The following is a 20852-nucleotide window of genomic DNA, read 5'->3' on the forward strand; positions in this document are numbered from 1 at the left end:
ATCTAACATTATATATACACCTATCTATCTTTCTAACATTATATATACATCTATCTATCTAACATTATATATACACCTATCTATCTTTCTAACATTATATATACATCTATCTAACATTATATATACACCTATCTAACATTATATATACATCTATCTATCTAACATTATATATACACCTATCTATCTTTCTAACATTATATATACATCTATCTATCTATCTATCTATCTATCATTATATACCGGATCCAGCAGTCCTATGATTTCATGTACTGTTGTCTTTTGCAGGTTATTTCAGCTCGTCTGTCTCAGGGTGAGCAGAGGAAGAGAGAGAGTGAGAGACACAGACAGGCGTCTATCTTTCTCTCTCTCTCTCTTCACCTGCGTCCGCAGCAGCAGCAGCAGGGTCTCTGTAAGGCTCTGGTCTCTGTGGCGCAGCTTCTGTCCAAACCATGACGTCACCCCCGTCCCTGCTGGCCTCCCCATCCCCGTGTCCTCCTCCCCCTCCCTCGCTCCCGTCCTCCCCCACGCTCTCCTCTCCCGCCCCGTCCTCGCTCCCCCTGCCGCCCGTTCTGCCGCCCACCGGAGAGGTCATGATTCTGGCTCTGGGCCGTAAGAAGCAGCGGCTCCTCATCGCTCTCTCCATTCTGCCCAACCTCTTCCTGGCGTTCCTGCTGTCCTCCGACCCACTCCTGACCCTGTCCCCGCCCTTCCGCTGTCGTCTCCCGGGACCCTCGCCCGCTCCTCAGGTGACCAACGCCTCTGTGAGGGCGGAGAAAAGAGACGGAGATCTGCCCCAGTGCAAGCAGTTCATCAACAGCACGCGGTCGGGTGTGAAGGACTGTGATGCTGGTTATGACTACAACGTCACCGAAGGACTGACCAATAATATCGTCACAGAGGTGGGTCGACACTTTTAAATGCATCCAGATATTTTCGATGTTTAAATGCTTTCTGCTACCAGTTTAACGTAAAGATGTTTAGCAGAATGTTCACACTGCTTTTTTTCGTACAGTTAAAGCAGACAGGCACCAGGAACTGTTTTATTTTACATTACACAGTTTATTTCTGCTATGAAATCACTCATGGAAAACTTTTGTGATGCATTGGTATAAAATTCATGACCACAAACCTGATGTGATGCATCCTCAACTTTGAAATTTGGTTGAAGATATATATATACAGTGGGTACGGAAAGTATTCAGACCCCCTTAAATTTTTCACTCTTTGTTATATTGCAGCCAACTTAGGACCATGTGATATTTCAGTTTTTCTTTTTTAATAAATCTGCAAAAATGTCAACGATTCTGTGTTTTTCTGTCAATATGGGGTGCTGTGTGTACATTAATGAGGAAAAAAAATTAACTTAAATGATTTTAGCAAATGGCTGCAATATAACAGAGTGAAAAATTTAAGGGGGTCTGAATACTTTCCGTACCCACTGTGTATATATATATATATATATATATAATTTTAATCCAATTTAACCTAATTCAATTTAATTTATTCTTATTTTAATTTTATTTTATTAGTGTCATTTTAGTCATTTGTTGTTTTTTCTTATCTATTTTTTTAATGTTCCTTAGATTTACTTTTTTTTTCATTTGCATTTTTAAAATGTTTAATTTTTTTATTCATTTTATTTCAGTTTTAGTCATTTTAGAACCTAAACTTAACAAAAAATTAGAAATGTTGTCTTCCGTTATAAACTTCCGTTTATATATTAATTTCATTTAAAGTTTATTTCAATCAATATTTTTCATTTTAGTTTACAATAACACTATAGATTTGACATTTTGTGTGAACTAACTCTATAATAAGATGTCTATAACCAGGAAAGATGGTTATTCAGGTGCAGCTAGAGAATAATGCAATAATCATACAATTTTCGTCCTTTATCAGAAAAAGTGCATGAACATGAAGATTGTAGCGTAATATTATCTCAGATTATTATGAATGTCACAGCATATTTCATTTGCTCCTGCAGTGTCACCGTATTGCCAAAAAAGCTCAATAATACAACATAATCACAGGCAATCAGATCCTTTTTGATGTTAAATATATAGTTACTTGTATGTGGAGTGTAATTTTTGTACTAACGAGGTTTCGGTGACTGTCAGAATATCTTGTTGCTTATCATGGGTGGTTAATCTCAGATTTGCTTGACATAGATTCGTGTTTTCTAGGGCTGCACAATTAATCGAATTTCTAATCGCGATTACAATTATGGATGCCACAATTACGTAATCGTTCAAAGCGGCAATTAATCGTTTAAAGTCTACTTATGTTATTCTGCGTGCTTAAGATGCGTTTTTTTCTTTCTACATGTTAGCTTAAGGGTTTTTCAGTATAACATTATAATACCATTCATATTTGTACTTTTTTATAATTTAAAGAAGAAACCAATCCGATGTATATTTGACATTTGAGGCTTAATACTATAGAAAAGCACTAAAGGTTTTTCAGTTCGAGTGTTTTCAGCTTGTTTATTTTCATATAAAAATACGGCATGCAGTTGCATCAAACAATGGTATAAACATCATTCAATGTAAATTGTGATAATCGTAATTAATAATTGCAATTACAATTTCAAGGGAATAATTGACAATAATTGGCCCTAGTGTCTTGTTGCTTTATCATGTTCATCTGAGCGTGACGCGTCTTCATGTCTGTCGAGGGCAGGTTTGATGTCCTGCATTCATCAGATTCCTCCCACAAGTTTTACTCTGAACTCATAAATTGTAAGAACTGTAATTAATTCATGTGTACGTAATTACTCCCAGTGAAGTTTTTGTATTCAATGAAAGATGCAAAACTAAAGTTAGTTGATGCTGTTTGTGGTCAGTGTGGGCTGAAGACTAGTCGAGTGTACAGTAGAACTGGTTTGGTCACATTTCAGCTGACGAACTCTTTTGTGTTCGTGTGTCACGACGCAGCTGTTTGCTCACATGACGTTTGACTCGTTCTGCTGCTGCTTACATGCTGAAGTTTAGAATCCATTTGTGATATTAACAGTTTTCTTTTAGTATTATTTATATACTATTATAGTAATTATTTGATATTTTGAATTAACTTTTTTATTTATATTTTTAGTTTTAGATTAAAGTTTTAGTAACCTTATGTGCCTTTGTCATTTTTTTTGTTTACATTTTATATATAACTTCAATTTATTTTGGTTTTAGTACTTAAATTTATTTCAATATAGAAGATTTGAATTCACTTTTACATTTACATTTTCGGTTTTAGTAATTTTGTAATGTGCTTGTCATTTTTTTAAATTCTATATAGCTTTAATTAATTTTTTATTTCAGTTTTAGAAATGTTAGATTAAAAACTTAAATGAAAATTAGAAATGTTGCCTTGGCAACTATCTGAAGTTTAAGTACTAATATAAAATTTAAAAACGTTTGAATTGTATATTTTGTTTTTAATTTAAGTTTTAGTTAATTTTATAATGTGCTTGTCATTTTTTTTATTCTATATAGCTTTAATTTATTTTTTATTTCAGTTTTTAGAAATGTTAGTACTTAAACTTCAGTTAGTTGCCAAGGCAACATTTCTAATTTTCATTTAAGTTTTTAATCTAATATAAAATTTAAAAACTTTTGAATTGTATATTTTGTTTTTAATTTAAGTTTTAGTTAATTTTGTAATGTGCATTTGTCATTTTGTTTTTCATATATTTCTAAATAGTTGAAAAATGTTTAAATGTAAGTTTTAAAATGTAGTACTTCAAATTATTTCATAAATATTTATTTTATTTTATTTTTTTTTTTTTAGTGCCAATGGAACATTTATAGCTTTGGTTCAAGGTTTTTAATCTATTGTTTTATTTCAGATTTATTTTAATTAACAAAAACAATTTTAATAGTTTAGTACTAACGCTGGATATTAAAGCTCTGACGCATAACTTTTGTAATCTGACTGTTCGTGAATGTTCAGCATGACCAAACATGAAGTGAAACTGCGTTTGCTGCTTTAGCACGGAAGAAAACATGAACTCACACGAGTCTTCAGACTAATTCAATCGCTTATTGAGTTTGCCTGAACTACAACTGCTTCCTGTCTGCTCTGTCCTGACTTCCTGTTGTTGGCAGTGGGATCTGGTGTGTTCTCGGTACTGGCTGGTTCCAGTCGAGGAGGTGTGCTTCATTCTGGGGACGCTGACGGGCTGTCTGGGTTTGGGCTACATGGCTGACCGGTGAGAAACTGTCCATCCGTCTGTCTTTTCAGTGTTTTTTTGGTGTATTTCCATCATGTCAGCGTTTGAGTCGTTCGGTGTGTTCCAGGCTGGGCAGGCTCAAGTCTCTGCTGGCGTCTCTGATGCTGGCGGTGGTTTTCGGGGTGCTGGTGTGTGTGTCGCCCTCACCGCCCGTCTTCATCAGCATGCGCTTCTGTCTGGCCGCGGCGAGCGCCGGCGTCTTCCTCATGCTGTACGTCACACGTAAGTCAAACGCACACGGAACACGCGTGATGAACAGCAGCACAGAGTGTCGAGATGATGTTTCGCTGCAAAAAAGACCTTGTTTACAGTAGAAACATTCTTAAATCAACAAATCTCTGCTTCAGAGATTCTTCTGAATCTCCAGTTTCAAAATGTGAAGAAAAATCTGAAAAATTATCAAATTGAAGTGGAAATCCAAGTTTATTTTTCGGTCTCGATTGGCTGATATTTTTTCTCGTTTTAAGCATGAAGTTACAGCTGTGTTTCTTTGCGTTTGGCTGTAGGTGTGGAACTGTGTGACCCGTCGCTGCGGCTGCTGGCGACGATGATGTCCGGTCTGACCGTGTTTGCGGGAGAGCTCCTGCTGCTGGCTGTGGCCCTCGGCTGTGGCTCCTGGAGGGGCCTGTTAGGAACCGGAGCAGCTCCTCTGTCATTGTTCCTGTGCTATGGGTTAGTCCATGATGAATGCCACTTACTGATCAAGTGGTTTTTGGCTTACTATTACTATTAGGATTGCACTGGTTAGAAAGTTTGAGGCAGATAGTCAAGTCACCTTTGTTTCTACAGCGATTTATAAAATGTAGATTTATACAGTGATTAACAGGAAAATACACATTTTTAAAAATGCACTTTGTTTTGCTAACTTTTCAAAATTGACCCTTTTAAACCAATGTGTACTTAAATAATTATAATTAAAAAAAAACAAACTTTAAGACTACATACTAATGATTCAGTGTAGGTATTTACTTAAAATGAATTATTTATGCTAATAAAATTATTTATATATATATCAGGGTTACTAGAGTTAACTAAAACTGAAACTAAAATTAAAAACATTAAATATTGTGTTACTTGAAATAAAATAAATGTTAACTGAAAAAAAAAGTAGCTGCAAGGCTAAATTTCTCTTTTGAAAATAACTAAAACTGAAATAAAAATTAATAGAAATAAAAACTTTATATTGATAAATATAATAGAAAATAGTAATCATAATATTTCTCAATTATACTAAAATAATGATATACAAGTATAAAATGTAAATAAATAAATGAACACACACACACACACACACACACACACATATACATACATATATATATATATATATATTGGCTTTATTATTTTTTTTTAAGTGAAAAACAGTGTTTTTGTAATGGTACCAAAATTAGTGTTGAGAAGCGTTAAAATGAACATTTATGCATTTATATGCATTTAGCCGATGTTTTTATCCAAAGCGACTTCAATTGCATTTACATTGTTTTTAATCAACATACGCATTTCCTGGGAAACGACCCCATGACCTTGGCATTGTTAGTGTCATGCTCTACTGTTTGAGCTACAGGAAATCACAAAACAATATTCAGATCATCCCCCAAATCCAAACAAAAGGATAAAAACGCACGGTATGTTAGGTAGTTATAATGTAAGAACATAAGAAAGCACAGACCTGATAATAGAAGTGTTGATCCCTGAAATCAGTTCTGTGAGCTGCTCTCTGAAAAACACATTCACAGGTGATTCATTTGTTGCATAGCGTAACAAAAACACGGTTTCCCGCAGGTCAGACCTCCAGTGCTGTGGACAAATATCTCTTCTGTTATTAAACTGGCTCAGCATCAACACTGCTGCATCTGGGAACAGGAAGCTTTTCAACACTTCATCAGCCTAAATGCAAAGCGGCTGCTCTTTCAGGAATATTGATCTGAAATGCCCTGTGAAGCTTCAGAGCTTTGAGTGCAGCCAGCGCACATTAGCGCTCGTTAGTAATGACGAATCACCTTCGTTTATATGACTACCAGACCGTCCCGCTAGTGCCACGTTGTCGCTTCTCCCAGTTGTGCTGTCTGTTGAGCAGATTATCTTATTACTGCATGAAGCTGCTCTTTTAGCTGCCGCTTGTTTGTCTTCAGGATCCCGGGAGTGTTTCCCGAATCGCCGCGCTGGCTTCTGCTCTCCGAGAGGACGGGAGACATGAATTCCTTCAGCGAGCGGCAGAGAGATGACGACAGCTTCACGGGTCAGTTTAAAAATATCTTTTGCGCTGGAAAGTGTTTGCACATTCATTTTGGAAGGCAAACAGTTTCTGCCGGAGGTTTTCGTCTAATGTTCTCAAGGAACAAACATTGTGCGTTGTTGTGTCTGATGAAGCAGAGCTGGACACAGAATCGTCCTCGTCTCCTGGACGTCCTCACCTGTCCTTCCCAGAGCTGCTACACAGCAGAAACATCTGGAAAAACCTATGTGTGCTGGGATTCACTTCGTAAGTCATTCCTACTGATAAACTTCTTGCCTGAGGTGCTGAAGTGGGCAAGTTTTGGATGCTGGAGTCAGACTGCTCTTGCAAAGTAACATCAAAATAGTCAGAATTAAAGTTTATGTATTTATTGTTCAGTTGATATTCGACAATTGAGCAATATGGAGGACCAAAGCAAAAATAAATACATAATTTTTGCTTTATCTCCCCCTTTATTTATAATTTTCTTTCTTTACTTTTAATAGATTTTTAAAATAATGCATTCATTTATTTATAGATTATTTATAGACCAATTTGGAGTAGACGTCACTTGCAGCTGCGCGTGCATAGTGGTGGCAGAAAAACACTGGGAATAAGTGGAGGGAAACGGGTAAAATCCATGGAATAAGAGAAAAAATGTCTTGTTGTGCCTTTGGATGTTAGAATCGGAATGCAAATAACTTTTATATAACACTGTCGTCAAAGATGCCATTTGAAGCTAAACGCAGACGTTTAAACGGACAGACTAGATATAATGTCGGAATTGCAAGAAAAAAAGTCAGAATTTTGAAATATAAACTCAAAATGAAAATTTGTATTCTTTTATTCCATGGCTTGAATAGACTGCTACGTTAAAACGGTAATTTTCTGCCACCAGATAGGCTCCGCCCACAAAAACGTCATCAGTTTACAAACACTGAAATTGGTCTATACTCGCATGCATTTATTTCCTTATTTAAATATTGCCCCATTTATGTGTCTTGTATGATTATTAGGTGGCTGGTCTTATTGTATCTTGAAGTGTATTCTTGTGTTCAGGTTCATCTCTCATGGCATCAGTCACTGCTACAGCTCCTTCAGAGGTGACGTCAGAGGATTCACCCCCAGTTTCTATTGGACGTACCTGCTGTCTGTATGTGCAGGGGGCGGAGCCTGGCTGTTGCTCTGGGCAACGGTGGACAGGTTTGGTCGTCGTGGAATTCTTCTTCTAGCCATGACCTTGACCGGACTGGCCTCCCTAATCCTGCTCGGACTCATGGACTGTAAGTGTTTTTTGCTTCGTTATTTCACCCTAAAATCAAAACAAAGATGAAAGGTGTTTTATTTTTTTTTATTTCTATATAAATAATATCTTTTTTTATATCATTTAAAATGCTACATTATATTAAAATTATAATTTTTTTTTATATTAAAGAAAATATTTTTGGGATTTCAAAGCACTTTTCTCCTCAAATTCTCATTACTGTAATGTAAAAAATAAACATAAATCCCATTCATTATCGTAACACACTTACGAAAATCATCCTGGACACAATGATTTTAAATAATAATAATAATAATAAATACATTTAAAACAACAAATACTTACTATCTCATAGATGAATACTTACAATTCTACTTGTTGTGAAAAAATTATTATAAATGCATTTAATAGTTCACAAGTCTAAAAATAGATTTGCACACAGAATTATCTGGAAATTTACATTTATTCTTTTAGCAAACGCTTTTATCTGAAGCGACTTTAAATTTCAACAAGTGATCATATCATATATACCATAGCATAAGGAGGCAATAACACAAGAAGTGCGAGCAATACAAAGTTTCAAGCATTGTCCAGTTAATTCTTTGAGGTATTTTGCTTTATAATGTCTAACGTTGAGATGAATGTGTCCCTGCAGATCTGAGTGAGTCAGCCATGACTGTGTTCTCTATAATGGGCCTGTTCTCGTCCCAAGCGGCCGCCTCTCTCTCTATTCTGTTCACCGCTGAAGTCATGCCCACCATCATCAGGTAAACACACGCTCCCGTGGGGCTGGTTACTAGCACACCCTCGTAACCTCATGCTTATTTTAGCTCCTGAAGCAGCAGAATGCATGTAATGTATGGACAACGAGAGAGTCAAGAAAACAGCACGATCCCTACTGGACTCCAGAGAGCCGGTTAGGGATATAGTTTATGCATCTCTTCTGTGTGGTTCTGGCTTCCCGCCAACAGTGTTTCTCCTGGGAGGAAACAGAGCGAAGAGTTTGCATAAGTTTTTCTTGTCGTTAATTTATTAATAGTTTTCACATACTATAGCCGGTAGAGCATGACGCTAACAAACGGCAAGGTCATGGCTTTGATTCCTAGGGAATGTATGAAGTCATAAAATGTAAATCCTAAATGCACTGGATAAAAGCATTTGCCAAATGCATAAATATAATGCATGTAATGTTGTTGCCAATGTTATAATATTTAATTGAAATGTTGGGAGATGCCACTCATGCTGCCTTCACGTGCTATAACTGGAGATTTCCTACTTCTGAAGTTGTAATTACGAGTTTGTCACATTCAAGTGCTTTGTTGTCCGAAAGAAATAGAAATCATGGAGGAAACCATGTACATTCTTGTGAAAAAAATCTTACTAGAGCCAAAATGTATTGAAGATGTTTAGTGAATATTTAACAGATTTTGAATAAAATGTAGCGTCCCATCTGTTGACAACCATATAAACATAGGAATTTCGGTCAAATAATTGCAGTTTTCACAGTGTAAATCAAATACAGTATTCTTCAAATGGTTATTTATAAACATAAATATACTCTAAGGGCAAAAGAAAGCAATGTAGATGTGGGAAAAATTAATACAACTTAACAGTCAGTGCAGCTATAGTTCTCATCGCTGCCAAATTTATGGCTCGGGTTTCAAGATCCTCAGTCGTAATTACTTGTAAAAACTTGAGAGGGCGTTAATTTCCAACTACGAAAATTGTATTTACGATAATTCCAATATCACGTGAAGGCAACTTCAAAAGTTCCATCATGCTTCTACTTTTCTTCAACCAATAATCGGGAAATACTTCCATTTAGACGGTAGATTTTATATTATAAAACAGATAGTTCCGGTCCTTGATTCTGATTGGCTGAGCCGCGTTCGAAGCTGTTGTAAATGACTCTACAAGTGGCGATTTTAACGTCCCATTCTTGTGTCCACAGAGGAAGTGGTGTGGGAGCAGTCATGGCTTTGGGTTGCGTGGGCCGCCTCAGTTCTCCTCTCATGGATCTGCGTAATCACTACGGCTACTTTCTGCACCATGTGGTCTACTCGTCTCTGGCCCTGCTGGCGGTCCTCTCCATCCTGCTTCTCCCGGAGAGCAAACGCAAACCTCTTCCACAGACGCTGGCGGATGGAGAACAGTACCGCCGTCCTCCACTGGGCCGAAGACGTAGGGATAACGTTCCTCTTCTGGCTACGCCTAACCCAGAGACCTAGCCTTCACTCTGACCTCGGAGTCCCGTCCTAATAATCCTGTATTTGTAGTCATTCCTAACACGTGTCGATGGAGTCGTGGCACATGGACTCCATCATGAAGTGTGAGGGGTGAAGGGTACCGAACCGCCTCGAGTACGCAAACGCTTGTTAGCGCTCAGTGGCATAAACCATGAGATAAGGGCGTACACTCTTGACTAAACATTGAAGTCTGACCCATGTAGCATTCGGTGACTTATTAGTAATATATTATACCAATATGAGACGAGGGCTCAAAATGGCAATGATCATTTTGAAATATATTTATCCCTGTGAAAACAGGCTTAAGTTCTCACTCCAGATGGAAGAAGGATGGAATTGGTTCTCTTAGTTCTTTAACACGTTGCTGATAAGAATCGCGTGCCCAGAGGATCGCTGAAGGACTGATCAGTGCTTCGGGCGAGAAACGTCAAGGATCATTTATGTGCACTCTGATTAGACTGAGGCATGATACCAGAAACACTTATTACTGTATGTTACACGTCACTCTTTGTTAAAGGAATATTATAGGAATGCAACTTGAGTTGTACTGTATGTGCAGAAGCTGGGACGTGTTGTCAATTACTCCATGTTATGTCTCTATTGCACAGCCAGGTGTTATTTTTTGTCGCAGATGAATTACAGAACCGAATTACAAAAAATATATCCTCCATATTTCTGCTTTTAACTCCTCTAGTGCAACATCCATTCTTTACTGTGCACACTTATCCTGTTTTGTACAAACTAAGGGAGGCAGAACAATTTTGTGGAATAATTTGACAGCTTGAGTTGTAATAAACCTGTAATATTCCTCTAATGAGGCAGACGGAAATAACACTGCTCGTAGCATTCCTTATTTCTCTGTTCCTTACCTTAAACATCGAGGATGAAGAGTATGATAGCAGAGGGAAGGAACGCACAGGTTCATTTGAATGTTGACAGTCAGGATTTATTTGTGTCTGATGTCTTTCTATTTTGTCTTTGCCTATTGCATTTTCAGTCTGATTATGAAATAAGGAACTTTGGAAACATGAGTTATGTAGCTTTCTCTTGCAAACGCGTCTTTGTGTTAGATTCTTTAAAATGCACTTAATAGTTCTGAATTGTTAGTAATAATTTGAATTATTATTATTACTACTACGTTAATAATAAAGGATAATAGTAATAAGTCTGATGATTGCACAACACTTACTAAACAATGCTGTAATTATTAATCCTTAATCAAGTCTAATTACAAATAAAATCTGGTAAAATCACGTATGTTTGTCAAGTGATTAGAAGTGAATATGTGCTTTGAAAGTCTCAAGCTGAATGCATTCAGACTTTGGTGTTGTTGAATGTTCTGCTGTACCTCTGGTCCATCAATATTTTGCTGGTTTGCGTATTTTTAGCTCTTCAGTTTTTGTCAGTGAGCTCATTTCAGACGAGGCCAATGATTCACCATAAAAACACTCTGGACAGCAGCTCCTGATTCTGTAATGGTCGCAAAGGTCAGTTTGTTTATCCTGCAAAGCTTTACTATAACGCCCCCTAATGTTTACACAAGCCACTATTAAAAGTGTATCAACTATACAAAAACAAAATTCCTTACGCAGGGTTCCCACATTATCCGATTTCCAAATTAATCGATAGTGACAGCCTTAAATAGAAATGTATTTCAGTATAACATTAGACAATATCAAATATAGTCTCTTCGAGACTAATTTAGCCTCGTAGCTCTATTGAATTACCATTATGATTCTCAGACAGCTGGCTGCTTGCAACCTCTCTCGTACTGTAAATCCTGTAGATCAATCGACTGCTCGTCCTTATGAGATTCTTGCCTGGAGATTTCAAGTCTCTGAGGGTTTGGTTGTAGATGTTATGAAGGCATGCACAATGAAAACGATCTCACTTGTTGAACACTTGCACCTTGTTAACATCTGACATTTGCTGCTTGGTTGCCTTCACTTGGCCGAACATCTAATTATAGCTCCTCTTCATTGTCACACTGATTGAAACCATACTTGTCTGTTGGCAAGTAGCCTTTATACAAACACTTCTTCCCTAATTAGTGATTTCAAATGTTTAGTTTCTATAACCATCCAAATGACAATAGTAAAAGATCAACAACAGAACTAGATCAGAATAAGAAAGCTAACTGTGTTTTATTAGTTTAACCTCACCATGACAGAGGCACATATACAGCAGTACTGGGCAGGCAACCAAACGTTTGACCCGACAGAAAGACGATACCTCATATGTCTCGCTTGTCTTGTGATGGTGGACGCATGCACAGGATATCAGAGCAAGTCCATCACCGCTTTAGTTTCACCACTGCAATAAAACAAAGTGGTCCATAACTCTTTTATATTTGTCTTTCAGTGAAGCGTTCCACAGCGTTACATAAATGGAAGTGCTAACCTGTGATTCTCAGTCAATGGGCGTCACTTTCCAGGAATTTCACAGGGTTATCTTTGTACCCAAGGACAAATGAGGGGACGATCCTGTGACAATGAGGCAAGGAATCATTTCATCTGTCGCTCACTGACCTTCAGTGTTCACCACACAGTTGTTCACTGACATTTCAAACTTCTGTTGTCCTTAGTAATTGATTCCATCATAAAAAAATGATTCCATGAATAGCAAAAATTGGATGAGAGTTTACATCCCCATTTTTTCCTTTTGTTGCATACAGTAATCAATCAAAACAAGTGATATAGATGAAGTCTCTCTTTAAAATATGAGAAATAGTGCTTTGTTGATGTACTGATGTTGATGCATTAGGAGAAAATGAAAAAGCAAACGCCATGGTTGAATCTCAACAGTTACTTTATTAGGATTACTTACCTGTCTGGTTATTAGCCTATGACTTTATTAGACAGCTACAAAGCTAGTTTAGAACAAAAACAAAGGTATATACTTATAACTCCAAAATTATATGTGCATTTATACATATTTATGATGCAACAAGCTGTTGTGTTTTTCAGATTGGCTGGGGGGCAAAAATCATGCTTAATCATGATTTTATCATATTTCGAATACAAACAGGACTTAATGGTGAAAGCTTTGTCTTTGGTGATTTTAATTGTCCTCCTGTAATTATTATCCATTATGGGATGTTGTTGGCAGCGGTGGAATGACTGGTGCGTATGAAAAACTATGCTTATCCCTCCCTACCTCAGCTGAACCAAACACAATAGCAGTTTGGCATAACAGTGTGCCAACTCCCTTATTTAGATGGATAGTGGCTTTATAAAAGAGAGGAAGGACACACTGTTGAGAGGATCCTCAGCTTCGGCTATTCAACTTTCCCTCAAGCCTACAACTTGTGAACAGGTAATATGCAACTCTTTAAAAGTCACTAAGCAAGCTGAAATCTTTCTTTAATCAATATTTTGAATTCTATTTGGAATTCTAATAACTTTGTAATTCATGGTGATGGATTTTGAACCATTATCTCTGATCACATTGCTTGTAGGGGAGCGTTTGTGGTAATATTTTCTGGGTCGGCAGCTGTCAGAGGTAATGCACCTCACATTAGTGTTTCATGGTCGTAATGCATGTGTTTGATAATGAAATTTGTACATTTGGTTTTACAGCAATATAGCTTCATTAAACAAGGGTAAAATGACTGATTGTGGCTTGAAGCACCTTTTAATAACTTATATGTATGAAGTGTTTTTTTTTTTTTTTTTTGCCTCATAGCAGTAAGGGGAAAAAACCTAGTGTTTCCTGTATATTTTTAGATACTTTTAAAATGGATTTTTATATATTTATTTTACTATTTAATTACATTTTTTTGCATTTTTAAGCTTTCAATGTTTGAGTTTAGTGAAATATTGGATACACCGTTTTTGTTTTGTTTCTTTAAAATTTGTGCTATACACTGTATATGTGTCTTAAGCATCCAAATAGGCTCCTATATGTATGTATGTATATACATACATATATATATATATATATATATAGTAATCTGTGTGCATGCACTTGTGAGCTTTGCAATGATTTGTATCGTAAAAAGCGCTATACAATTAAACTTGAATTGAATTGAATTGAATTGAATTGAGCAGGGTGAAAGATGGGGGATGCCCAGATGGCGGAGTTTGGAGCTGCTGCTCCGTACCTCAGGAAGTCAGACAGGGAGCGTCTGGAGGCCCAAACTCGCCCCTTTGACATGAAAAGGGAATGTTTTGTTCCTGATGCTGAAGAGGAGTATGTGAAAGGAACCGTTTTGAGTCGGGAAAGTGATAAAGTCAGCTGTGAGACGGAAAAAGGCAAAGTAAGTAAAAGTTGAACTCTTGAGTATTACTTCATTACATTACAGGAACTTATCATTTCGAGTAATAACTGTTGGAATATTTGATTTTTACAGACAGTAACTGTGAAAGAAGCTGATATTCACCCTCAGAACCCGCCAAAGTTTGATAAAATTGAGGACATGGCGATGTTCACCTTCCTGCACGAGCCCGCTGTGCTGTTTAACCTCAAAGAGCGTTACGCAGCCTGGATGATCTACGTGAGTCTTAAAACACTCACAGTTTCACTTTATCACGTATGAGCAGATCTGAAGCTGCTGTGAATCTCTTACAGACCTACTCTGGGCTCTTCTGTGTCACTGTGAACCCCTACAAGTGGCTGCCAGTGTACAACCAGGAAGTCGTCCTGGCCTACAGAGGAAAGAAACGAACTGAGGCTCCTCCTCACATCTTCTCCATCTCTGACAACGCCTACCAGTACATGCTGTCAGGTGCGTCTACTTGACACCACTGGTTCTTGACTGGTTTTAGTTTAGGACCCAGATATCACATCAACCCGACACCAAAATAAATGAATACCAATAAATGAAAACGTTGTGTTGAAGCTTGTAACTGATTTTCTCATATGCACCATTTTTCTACTTTACATAGTTTTGTTTATGGTTTTTGAGACTGTCACACAACTTGTCCATGTTGGCATCTGCCTAATTTGACTAGTTTCTATCAAGTGACAGATAATGGAAAAATAGTTTGATATATGACGTTTGACAACACTAACATAAAATAATTGGAAGTGGTTTCCCCATTTTGAGGTTTATCAATTTCGAGCTTCTAACTATGCACAATCATATGGTTAGTTGCTTTTTATTAAATGCATTAATTTTAGTTTGGTTAGAACATACAGTAACTAATGTTATTTCATATGTTATTGCCCTTTTCAGACAGAGAAAACCAGTCGATTCTTATCACGTAAGTCTGCTTCTGTTTATCACTTTCTATAATAGTTTTTTAAAAATGTAGTGCAGTTCTTAACATGTTACCTTTAAACCTAAAGTGGAGAATCTGGTGCTGGAAAGACTGTGAACACCAAGAGAGTCATTCAGTACTTTGCCAGCATTGCTGCTAGTCCTTCAAAGAAGGAGACCAGTGAAAAAAAGGTAAACTGAGAAGATCTGAATTTAAAATAAAACTTATTGGACTTTTGTTTAATTTCCATTCATCATACACAAATTTCAAATTTCAAATGTTGTGTTTTTTAGGGTACTCTGGAGGATCAAATCATCCAGTGTAATCCTGCTCTTGAGGCCTTTGGCAATGACCAGTACATGCTGTCAGGTGCGTCTACTTGACACCACTGGTTCTTGACTGGTTTTAGTTTAGGACCCAGATATCACATCAACCCGACACCAAAATAAATGAATACCAATAAATGAAAACGTTGTGTTGAAGCTTGTAACTGATTTTCTCATATGCACCATTTTTCTACTTTACATAGTTTTGTTTATGGTTTTTGAGACTGTCACACAACTTGTCCATGTTGGCATCTGCCTAATTTGACTAGTTTCTATCAAGTGACAGATAATGGAAAAATAGTTTGATATATGACGTTTGACAACACTAACATAAAATAATTGGAAGTGGTTTCCCCATTTTGAGGTTTATCAATTTCGAGCTTCTAACTATGCACAATCATATGGTTAGTTGCTTTTTATTAAATGCATTAATTTTAGTTTGGTTAGAACATACAGTAACTAATGTTATTTCATATGTTATTGCCCTTTTCAGACAGAGAAAACCAGTCGATTCTTATCACGTAAGTCTGCTTCTGTTTATCACTTTCTATAATAGTTTTTTAAAAATGTAGTGCAGTTCTTAACATGTTACCTTTAAACCTAAAGTGGAGAATCTGGTGCTGGAAAGACTGTGAACACCAAGAGAGTCATTCAGTACTTTGCCAGCATTGCTGCTAGTCCTTCAAAGAAGGAGACCAGTGAAAAAAAGGTAAACTGAGAAGATCTGAATTTAAAATAAAACTTATTGGACTTTTGTTTAATTTCCATTCATCATACACAAATTTCAAATTTCAAATGTTGTGTTTTTTAGGGTACTCTGGAGGATCAAATCATCCAGTGTAATCCTGCTCTCGAGGCCTTTGGCAATGCCAAGACCATCAGAAATGACAACTCATCTAGATTTGTAAGTGAATGAAATAGAGTTGAAAACTGGAGAACAAACTAAAGAACTGTTTTTACTAACAGAAGTAAGTTTTTTTTTTTTAAACAGGGCAAGTTTATCCGCATTCACTTTGCTGCAAATGGCAAACTCGCTTCTGCGGATATAGAAACTTGTAAGAACACCAATGCTTGGTTCCATTTTAAAATAATGCACTTAATGCATTAATGATTTTAAAGTAAATGTTCTCCTTGACAGATCTTCTGGAGAAGTCTCGTGTGACTTTCCAGCTCAAGGCTGAGAGAGACTACCACATCTTCTACCAGATCCTGTCTCAGAAGAAACCGGAGCTGCTGGGTGGGCAAAAAAATTAGTAACAGCAAGACCTGCCTATCACACATTACAACATGATGTCTGAGTGACTTGTGTTCTTCCTCTCAGAGATGCTGCTGATCACAGCAAACCCTTACGATTACGCCTTCATCTCTCAAGGAGAGACACAAGTGGCCTCTATTAATGATGCTGACGAGCTGATGGCTACAGATGTGCGTTATCCAAAACATGCATAAATCTGTTGATATTAACTTCTCAAGCTTTAGAACTAAAGTCCATATAACATGCAATGTAATGCAATGAATTATTAGACACACTGTACATTTGCTGTAGGAAGCGTTTGATGTGTTGGGCTTCACCCAAGAGGAGAAGAACGGCATCTACAAGCTGATTGGTGCCATCATGCACTACGGCAACATGAAGTTCAAGCAGAAGCAACGAGAGGAACAGGCAGAGGCTGATGGGACTGAGGGTTGGTATCAGGAGAAAATGCTGACAGGATGCATAGTTATTGGTTGATAGATTCATTACAGTCAACCTTCTTTTTAATTGATGACAGATGCTGATAAATCAGCTTATCTGATGGGCCTGAACTCTGCTGATCTCATCAAGGCTCTGTGCCACCCAAGAGTCAAAGTAGGGAATGAGTGGGTCACCAAGGGACAGAATGTCCAGCAGGTGGAGACTACTTTGTGATTTACATCACCTCATCATTAACCTAACCATAAAAGCTTATTGTTTTGTAACATTTCAATGTCCATCGGGCAGGTGTACTATGCCACTGGTGCTCTTTCCAAATCAGTGTACGAGAAGATGTTCCTCTGGATGGTTGTGAGAATCAACCAATCCCTGGACACCAGACAGCCTCGTCAGTACTTCATTGGTGTGCTGGACATTGCTGGATTTGAGATCTTTGATGTAAGATTAAATCTACTGATTACTGTTAAGAACTTTAGTTTTTTTCTACTTTGTCATTGTGATTATACAATATATTCCACCTGCAGTTCAACACCTTTGAGCAGCTGTGCATCAACTTCACTAATGAGAAGTTGCAGCAGTTCTTCAACCACCACATGTTTGTGCTGGAGCAAGAGGAATACAAGAAGGAGGGTATTGAGTGGGAGTTCATTGACTTTGGCATGGACTTGCAGGCTTGCATTGATCTCATTGAAAAGGTGGGTGTACAAAGCCTTTTTTCTGAACATCTCATCTTTAAGCTTTATTTAATATCCATTTTTGCTTCAAGTTACATAAGGTTTGTTTTAATGTATAAACCTGCCTTCTCTATAGCCCATGGGTATCATGTCCATTCTTGAAGAGGAGTGCATGTTCCCCAAAGCCAGTGATGCAACATTCAAAGCTAAGCTTTATGATAACCATTTGGGGAAATCAAACAACTTCCAGAAAGCAGAAGCAACGAGAGGAACAGGCAGAGGCTGATGGGACTGAGGGTTGGTATCAGGAGAAAATGCTGACAGGATGCATAGTTATTGGTTGATAGATTCATTACAGTCAACCTTCTTTTTAATTGATGACAGATGCTGATAAATCAGCTTATCTGATGGGCCTGAACTCTGCTGATCTCATCAAGGCTCTGTGCCACCCAAGAGTCAAAGTAGGGAATGAGTGGGTCACCAAGGGACAGAATGTCCAGCAGGTGGAGACTACTTTGTGATTTACATCACCTCATCATTAACCTAACCATAAAAGCTTATTGTTTTGTAACATTTCAATGTCCATCGGGCAGGTGTACTATGCCACTGGTGCTCTTTCCAAATCAGTGTACGAGAAGATGTTCCTCTGGATGGTTGTGAGAATCAACCAATCCCTGGACACCAGACAGCCTCGTCAGTACTTCATTGGTGTGCTGGACATTGCTGGATTTGAGATCTTTGATGTAAGATTAAATCTACTGATTACTGTTAAGAACTTTAGTTTTTTTCTACTTTGTCATTGTGATTATACAATATATTCCACCTGCAGTTCAACACCTTTGAGCAGATGTGCATCAACTTCACTAATGAGAAGTTGCAGCAGTTCTTCAACCATCACATGTTTGTGTTGGAGCAAGAGGAATACAAGAAGGAGGGTATTGAATGGGAGTTCATTGACTTTGGCATGGACTTGCAGGCTTGCATTGATCTCATTGAAAAGGTGGGTGTACAAAGCCTTTTTTCTGAACATCTCATCTTTAAGCTTTATTTAATATCCATTTTTGCTTCAAGTTACATAAGGTTTGTTTTAATGTATAAACCTGCCTTCTCTATAGCCCATGGGTATCATGTCCATTCTTGAAGAGGAGTGCATGTTCCCCAAAGCTAGTGATGCAACATTCAAAGCTAAGCTTTATGATAACCATTTGGGGAAATCAAACAACTTCCAGAAGCCCAGGATTATCAAGGGTAAACCAGAGGCCCATTTCGCCCTGGTTCACTACGCTGGCACAGTTGACTACAACATCAATAACTGGCTGGTGAAGAACAAGGATCCTCTTAATGAGACGGTTGTTGGCCTGTATCAGAAGTCCACCATGAAACTGTTGTCTAACCTGTTTGCTAATTATGCTGGAGCTGAATCAGGTGTGTTTTTTTTTTTGTTGATGTCAAAGGGGGAAAAATCTGAGACAATTAAGGATTTGATTAAAGGTTAATTTTTAAGAAAAAACAAAGTTTGTTTCTTGCAACAGCCTTGGCGGAAGGTGGCGGCAAAATAAAGGAGAAGAAGAAAAAGGGCTCTTCTTTCCAGACAGTGTCTGCTCTTCACCGGGTAACATATAGAGTGTTTTACACACTAAAATGATTTCCGTAATATAGTATGATTTGGTTTCTTAATCTCTTTAATGAGTATGACAACCTAAAATATATGTTGTCAGAGTGATTGATAATATCTACCAACAGGAGAACCTGAACAAGCTGATGACCAACTTGAGGTCAACTCACCCTCACTTTGTGCGCTGCATCATCCCCAATGAGACTAAGACTCCTGGGGCGATGGAGAATCCTCTGGTCATGCACCAGCTGCGCTGTAATGGTGTGCTGGAGGGCATCAGAATCTGCAGAAAGGGATTCCCCAACAGGATCCTGTATGGAGATTTCAAGCAGAGGTACATTCACTTATGAATACAGGACATCTGAGTTGCACTTGGGTGAAAAATGTATGCACTTCACCAAAAATAATTATTATCCAATATTATCCAACTATTATGCAACAACAGATATCGTATACTGAACCCTGCTACCATCCCAGAGGGTCAGTTCATTGACAGCAGGAAAGGAGCTGAGAAGTTATTGGGCTCTTTGGATATTGACCACAACCAGTACAAGTTTGGACATACTAAGGTATTTATGTTTAGAATTAGAATGTATGTAATTCTGTGTGTAGTTTTTTCAGTAGGGGTTGAACGACTTCTGATTTTTAAAGTCGACTTTTATGAGATGAAAGTCGAGTCGAAGTCGACTAGTCACTGATGACGTCATTAATGAACAAATAAGTCTGGAGCTGTGACAAACACCTTGTGCACAGCTATGGCATATGACACAGCGCTGCCCACATGGCTATTACTCCTATAACAACTAATTTTTATCAGTTCTTTTGCCTTTGGGTTGTTGTATTTCTCACAGATTTCTGCTCATTCTATGAGATACAGATAAAGTAGCACAATAAAGATTACATTTATATGAATGCATTAGTGAGAGTGATTGCGTGTGTGAATTAATTCTACCTGGCAGCGTCTCTCTACTACAGTCATGGACAAACGTTTCGGCAGTGACATAAATTTTATGTTTTGCAAAGTTTGCTGCTTCAGGATTTGTAGATTATTTTCCCACATGTTTCTATGGTATACTGAAAAACAATGATAAGCATATCATAAGTTTTAAAGGCTTTTATTGGCAAAAAAATGAGTCAATATTTACAGAGTTGACCCTTGTTCTTCATAACCTCTGCAATTCGCTCTGGCATGCTGGATATTAGCTTCTGGGCCAAATCCTGACTGATGGCGATCCATTCTTGCCTTATTAGTTCTCGGAGTTGATCACAATTTGTGGGCTTCTGCTTGTCCACTCACCTTTTGAGGACTGACCACAGGTTCTCTATGAGATAGAGATCCGGGGAGTTGCCTGGCCACGGATCCAAAATTTCAATGTAATGATCTTCGAGCCACTTCTTT

At 37.7% G+C, this 20852-nt stretch overlaps 2 protein-coding genes and 1 long non-coding RNA gene across 3 annotated transcripts in view; 2 read left to right on the plus strand and 1 right to left on the minus strand.

Moving 5' to 3' along the window:
- Positions 1-11196, plus strand: part of LOC107686828 (solute carrier family 22 member 17-like) — a 13988-nt gene extending 2792 nt beyond the window's left edge. The window contains exons 2-10 of the mRNA XM_016483979.1: positions 286-899; positions 4095-4198; positions 4287-4441; positions 4726-4891; positions 6352-6458; positions 6593-6701; positions 7494-7717; positions 8354-8465; positions 9650-11196. Of these exons, the coding sequence (XP_016339465.1) occupies positions 450-899; positions 4095-4198; positions 4287-4441; positions 4726-4891; positions 6352-6458; positions 6593-6701; positions 7494-7717; positions 8354-8465; positions 9650-9926 (1704 nt within the window). The 5' untranslated portion in view covers positions 286-449 and the 3' untranslated portion in view covers positions 9927-11196. The remainder of the gene's footprint in view (positions 1-285; positions 900-4094; positions 4199-4286; positions 4442-4725; positions 4892-6351; positions 6459-6592; positions 6702-7493; positions 7718-8353; positions 8466-9649) is intronic.
- A 1575-nt stretch (positions 11197-12771) lies between these two features.
- Positions 12772-20852, plus strand: part of LOC107686843 (myosin-7-like) — a 16758-nt gene continuing 8677 nt past the window's right edge. Inside the window, exons 1-19 of the mRNA XM_016483999.1 lie at positions 12772-13259; positions 13402-13445; positions 13995-14202; positions 14296-14439; positions 14514-14670; positions 15121-15148; positions 15234-15336; positions 16283-16375; positions 16463-16526; positions 16610-16708; positions 16793-16896; positions 17018-17156; positions 17244-17362; positions 17453-17602; positions 17689-17859; positions 18954-19263; positions 19371-19450; positions 19582-19787; positions 19899-20022. Coding sequence (XP_016339485.1) covers positions 14002-14202; positions 14296-14439; positions 14514-14670; positions 15121-15148; positions 15234-15336; positions 16283-16375; positions 16463-16526; positions 16610-16708; positions 16793-16896; positions 17018-17156; positions 17244-17362; positions 17453-17602; positions 17689-17859; positions 18954-19263; positions 19371-19450; positions 19582-19787; positions 19899-20022 — 2292 coding nt within the window. The 5' untranslated portion in view covers positions 12772-13259; positions 13402-13445; positions 13995-14001. The remainder of the gene's footprint in view (positions 13260-13401; positions 13446-13994; positions 14203-14295; positions 14440-14513; positions 14671-15120; positions 15149-15233; positions 15337-16282; positions 16376-16462; positions 16527-16609; positions 16709-16792; positions 16897-17017; positions 17157-17243; positions 17363-17452; positions 17603-17688; positions 17860-18953; positions 19264-19370; positions 19451-19581; positions 19788-19898; positions 20023-20852) is intronic.
- LOC107686875 (uncharacterized) overlaps positions 19692-20852 on the minus strand; it is a 13400-nt gene continuing 12239 nt past the window's right edge. The window contains exon 4 of the long non-coding RNA XR_001634076.1: positions 19692-19764. This is a non-coding gene — a long non-coding RNA (uncharacterized LOC107686875). The remainder of the gene's footprint in view (positions 19765-20852) is intronic.

This window comes from Sinocyclocheilus anshuiensis, unplaced genomic scaffold (assembly GCF_001515605.1).
Source record: "Sinocyclocheilus anshuiensis isolate Anshui unplaced genomic scaffold, SAMN03320099.WGS_v1.1 scaffold601, whole genome shotgun sequence".
NCBI classification, from domain to species: domain Eukaryota; kingdom Metazoa; phylum Chordata; class Actinopteri; order Cypriniformes; family Cyprinidae; genus Sinocyclocheilus; species Sinocyclocheilus anshuiensis.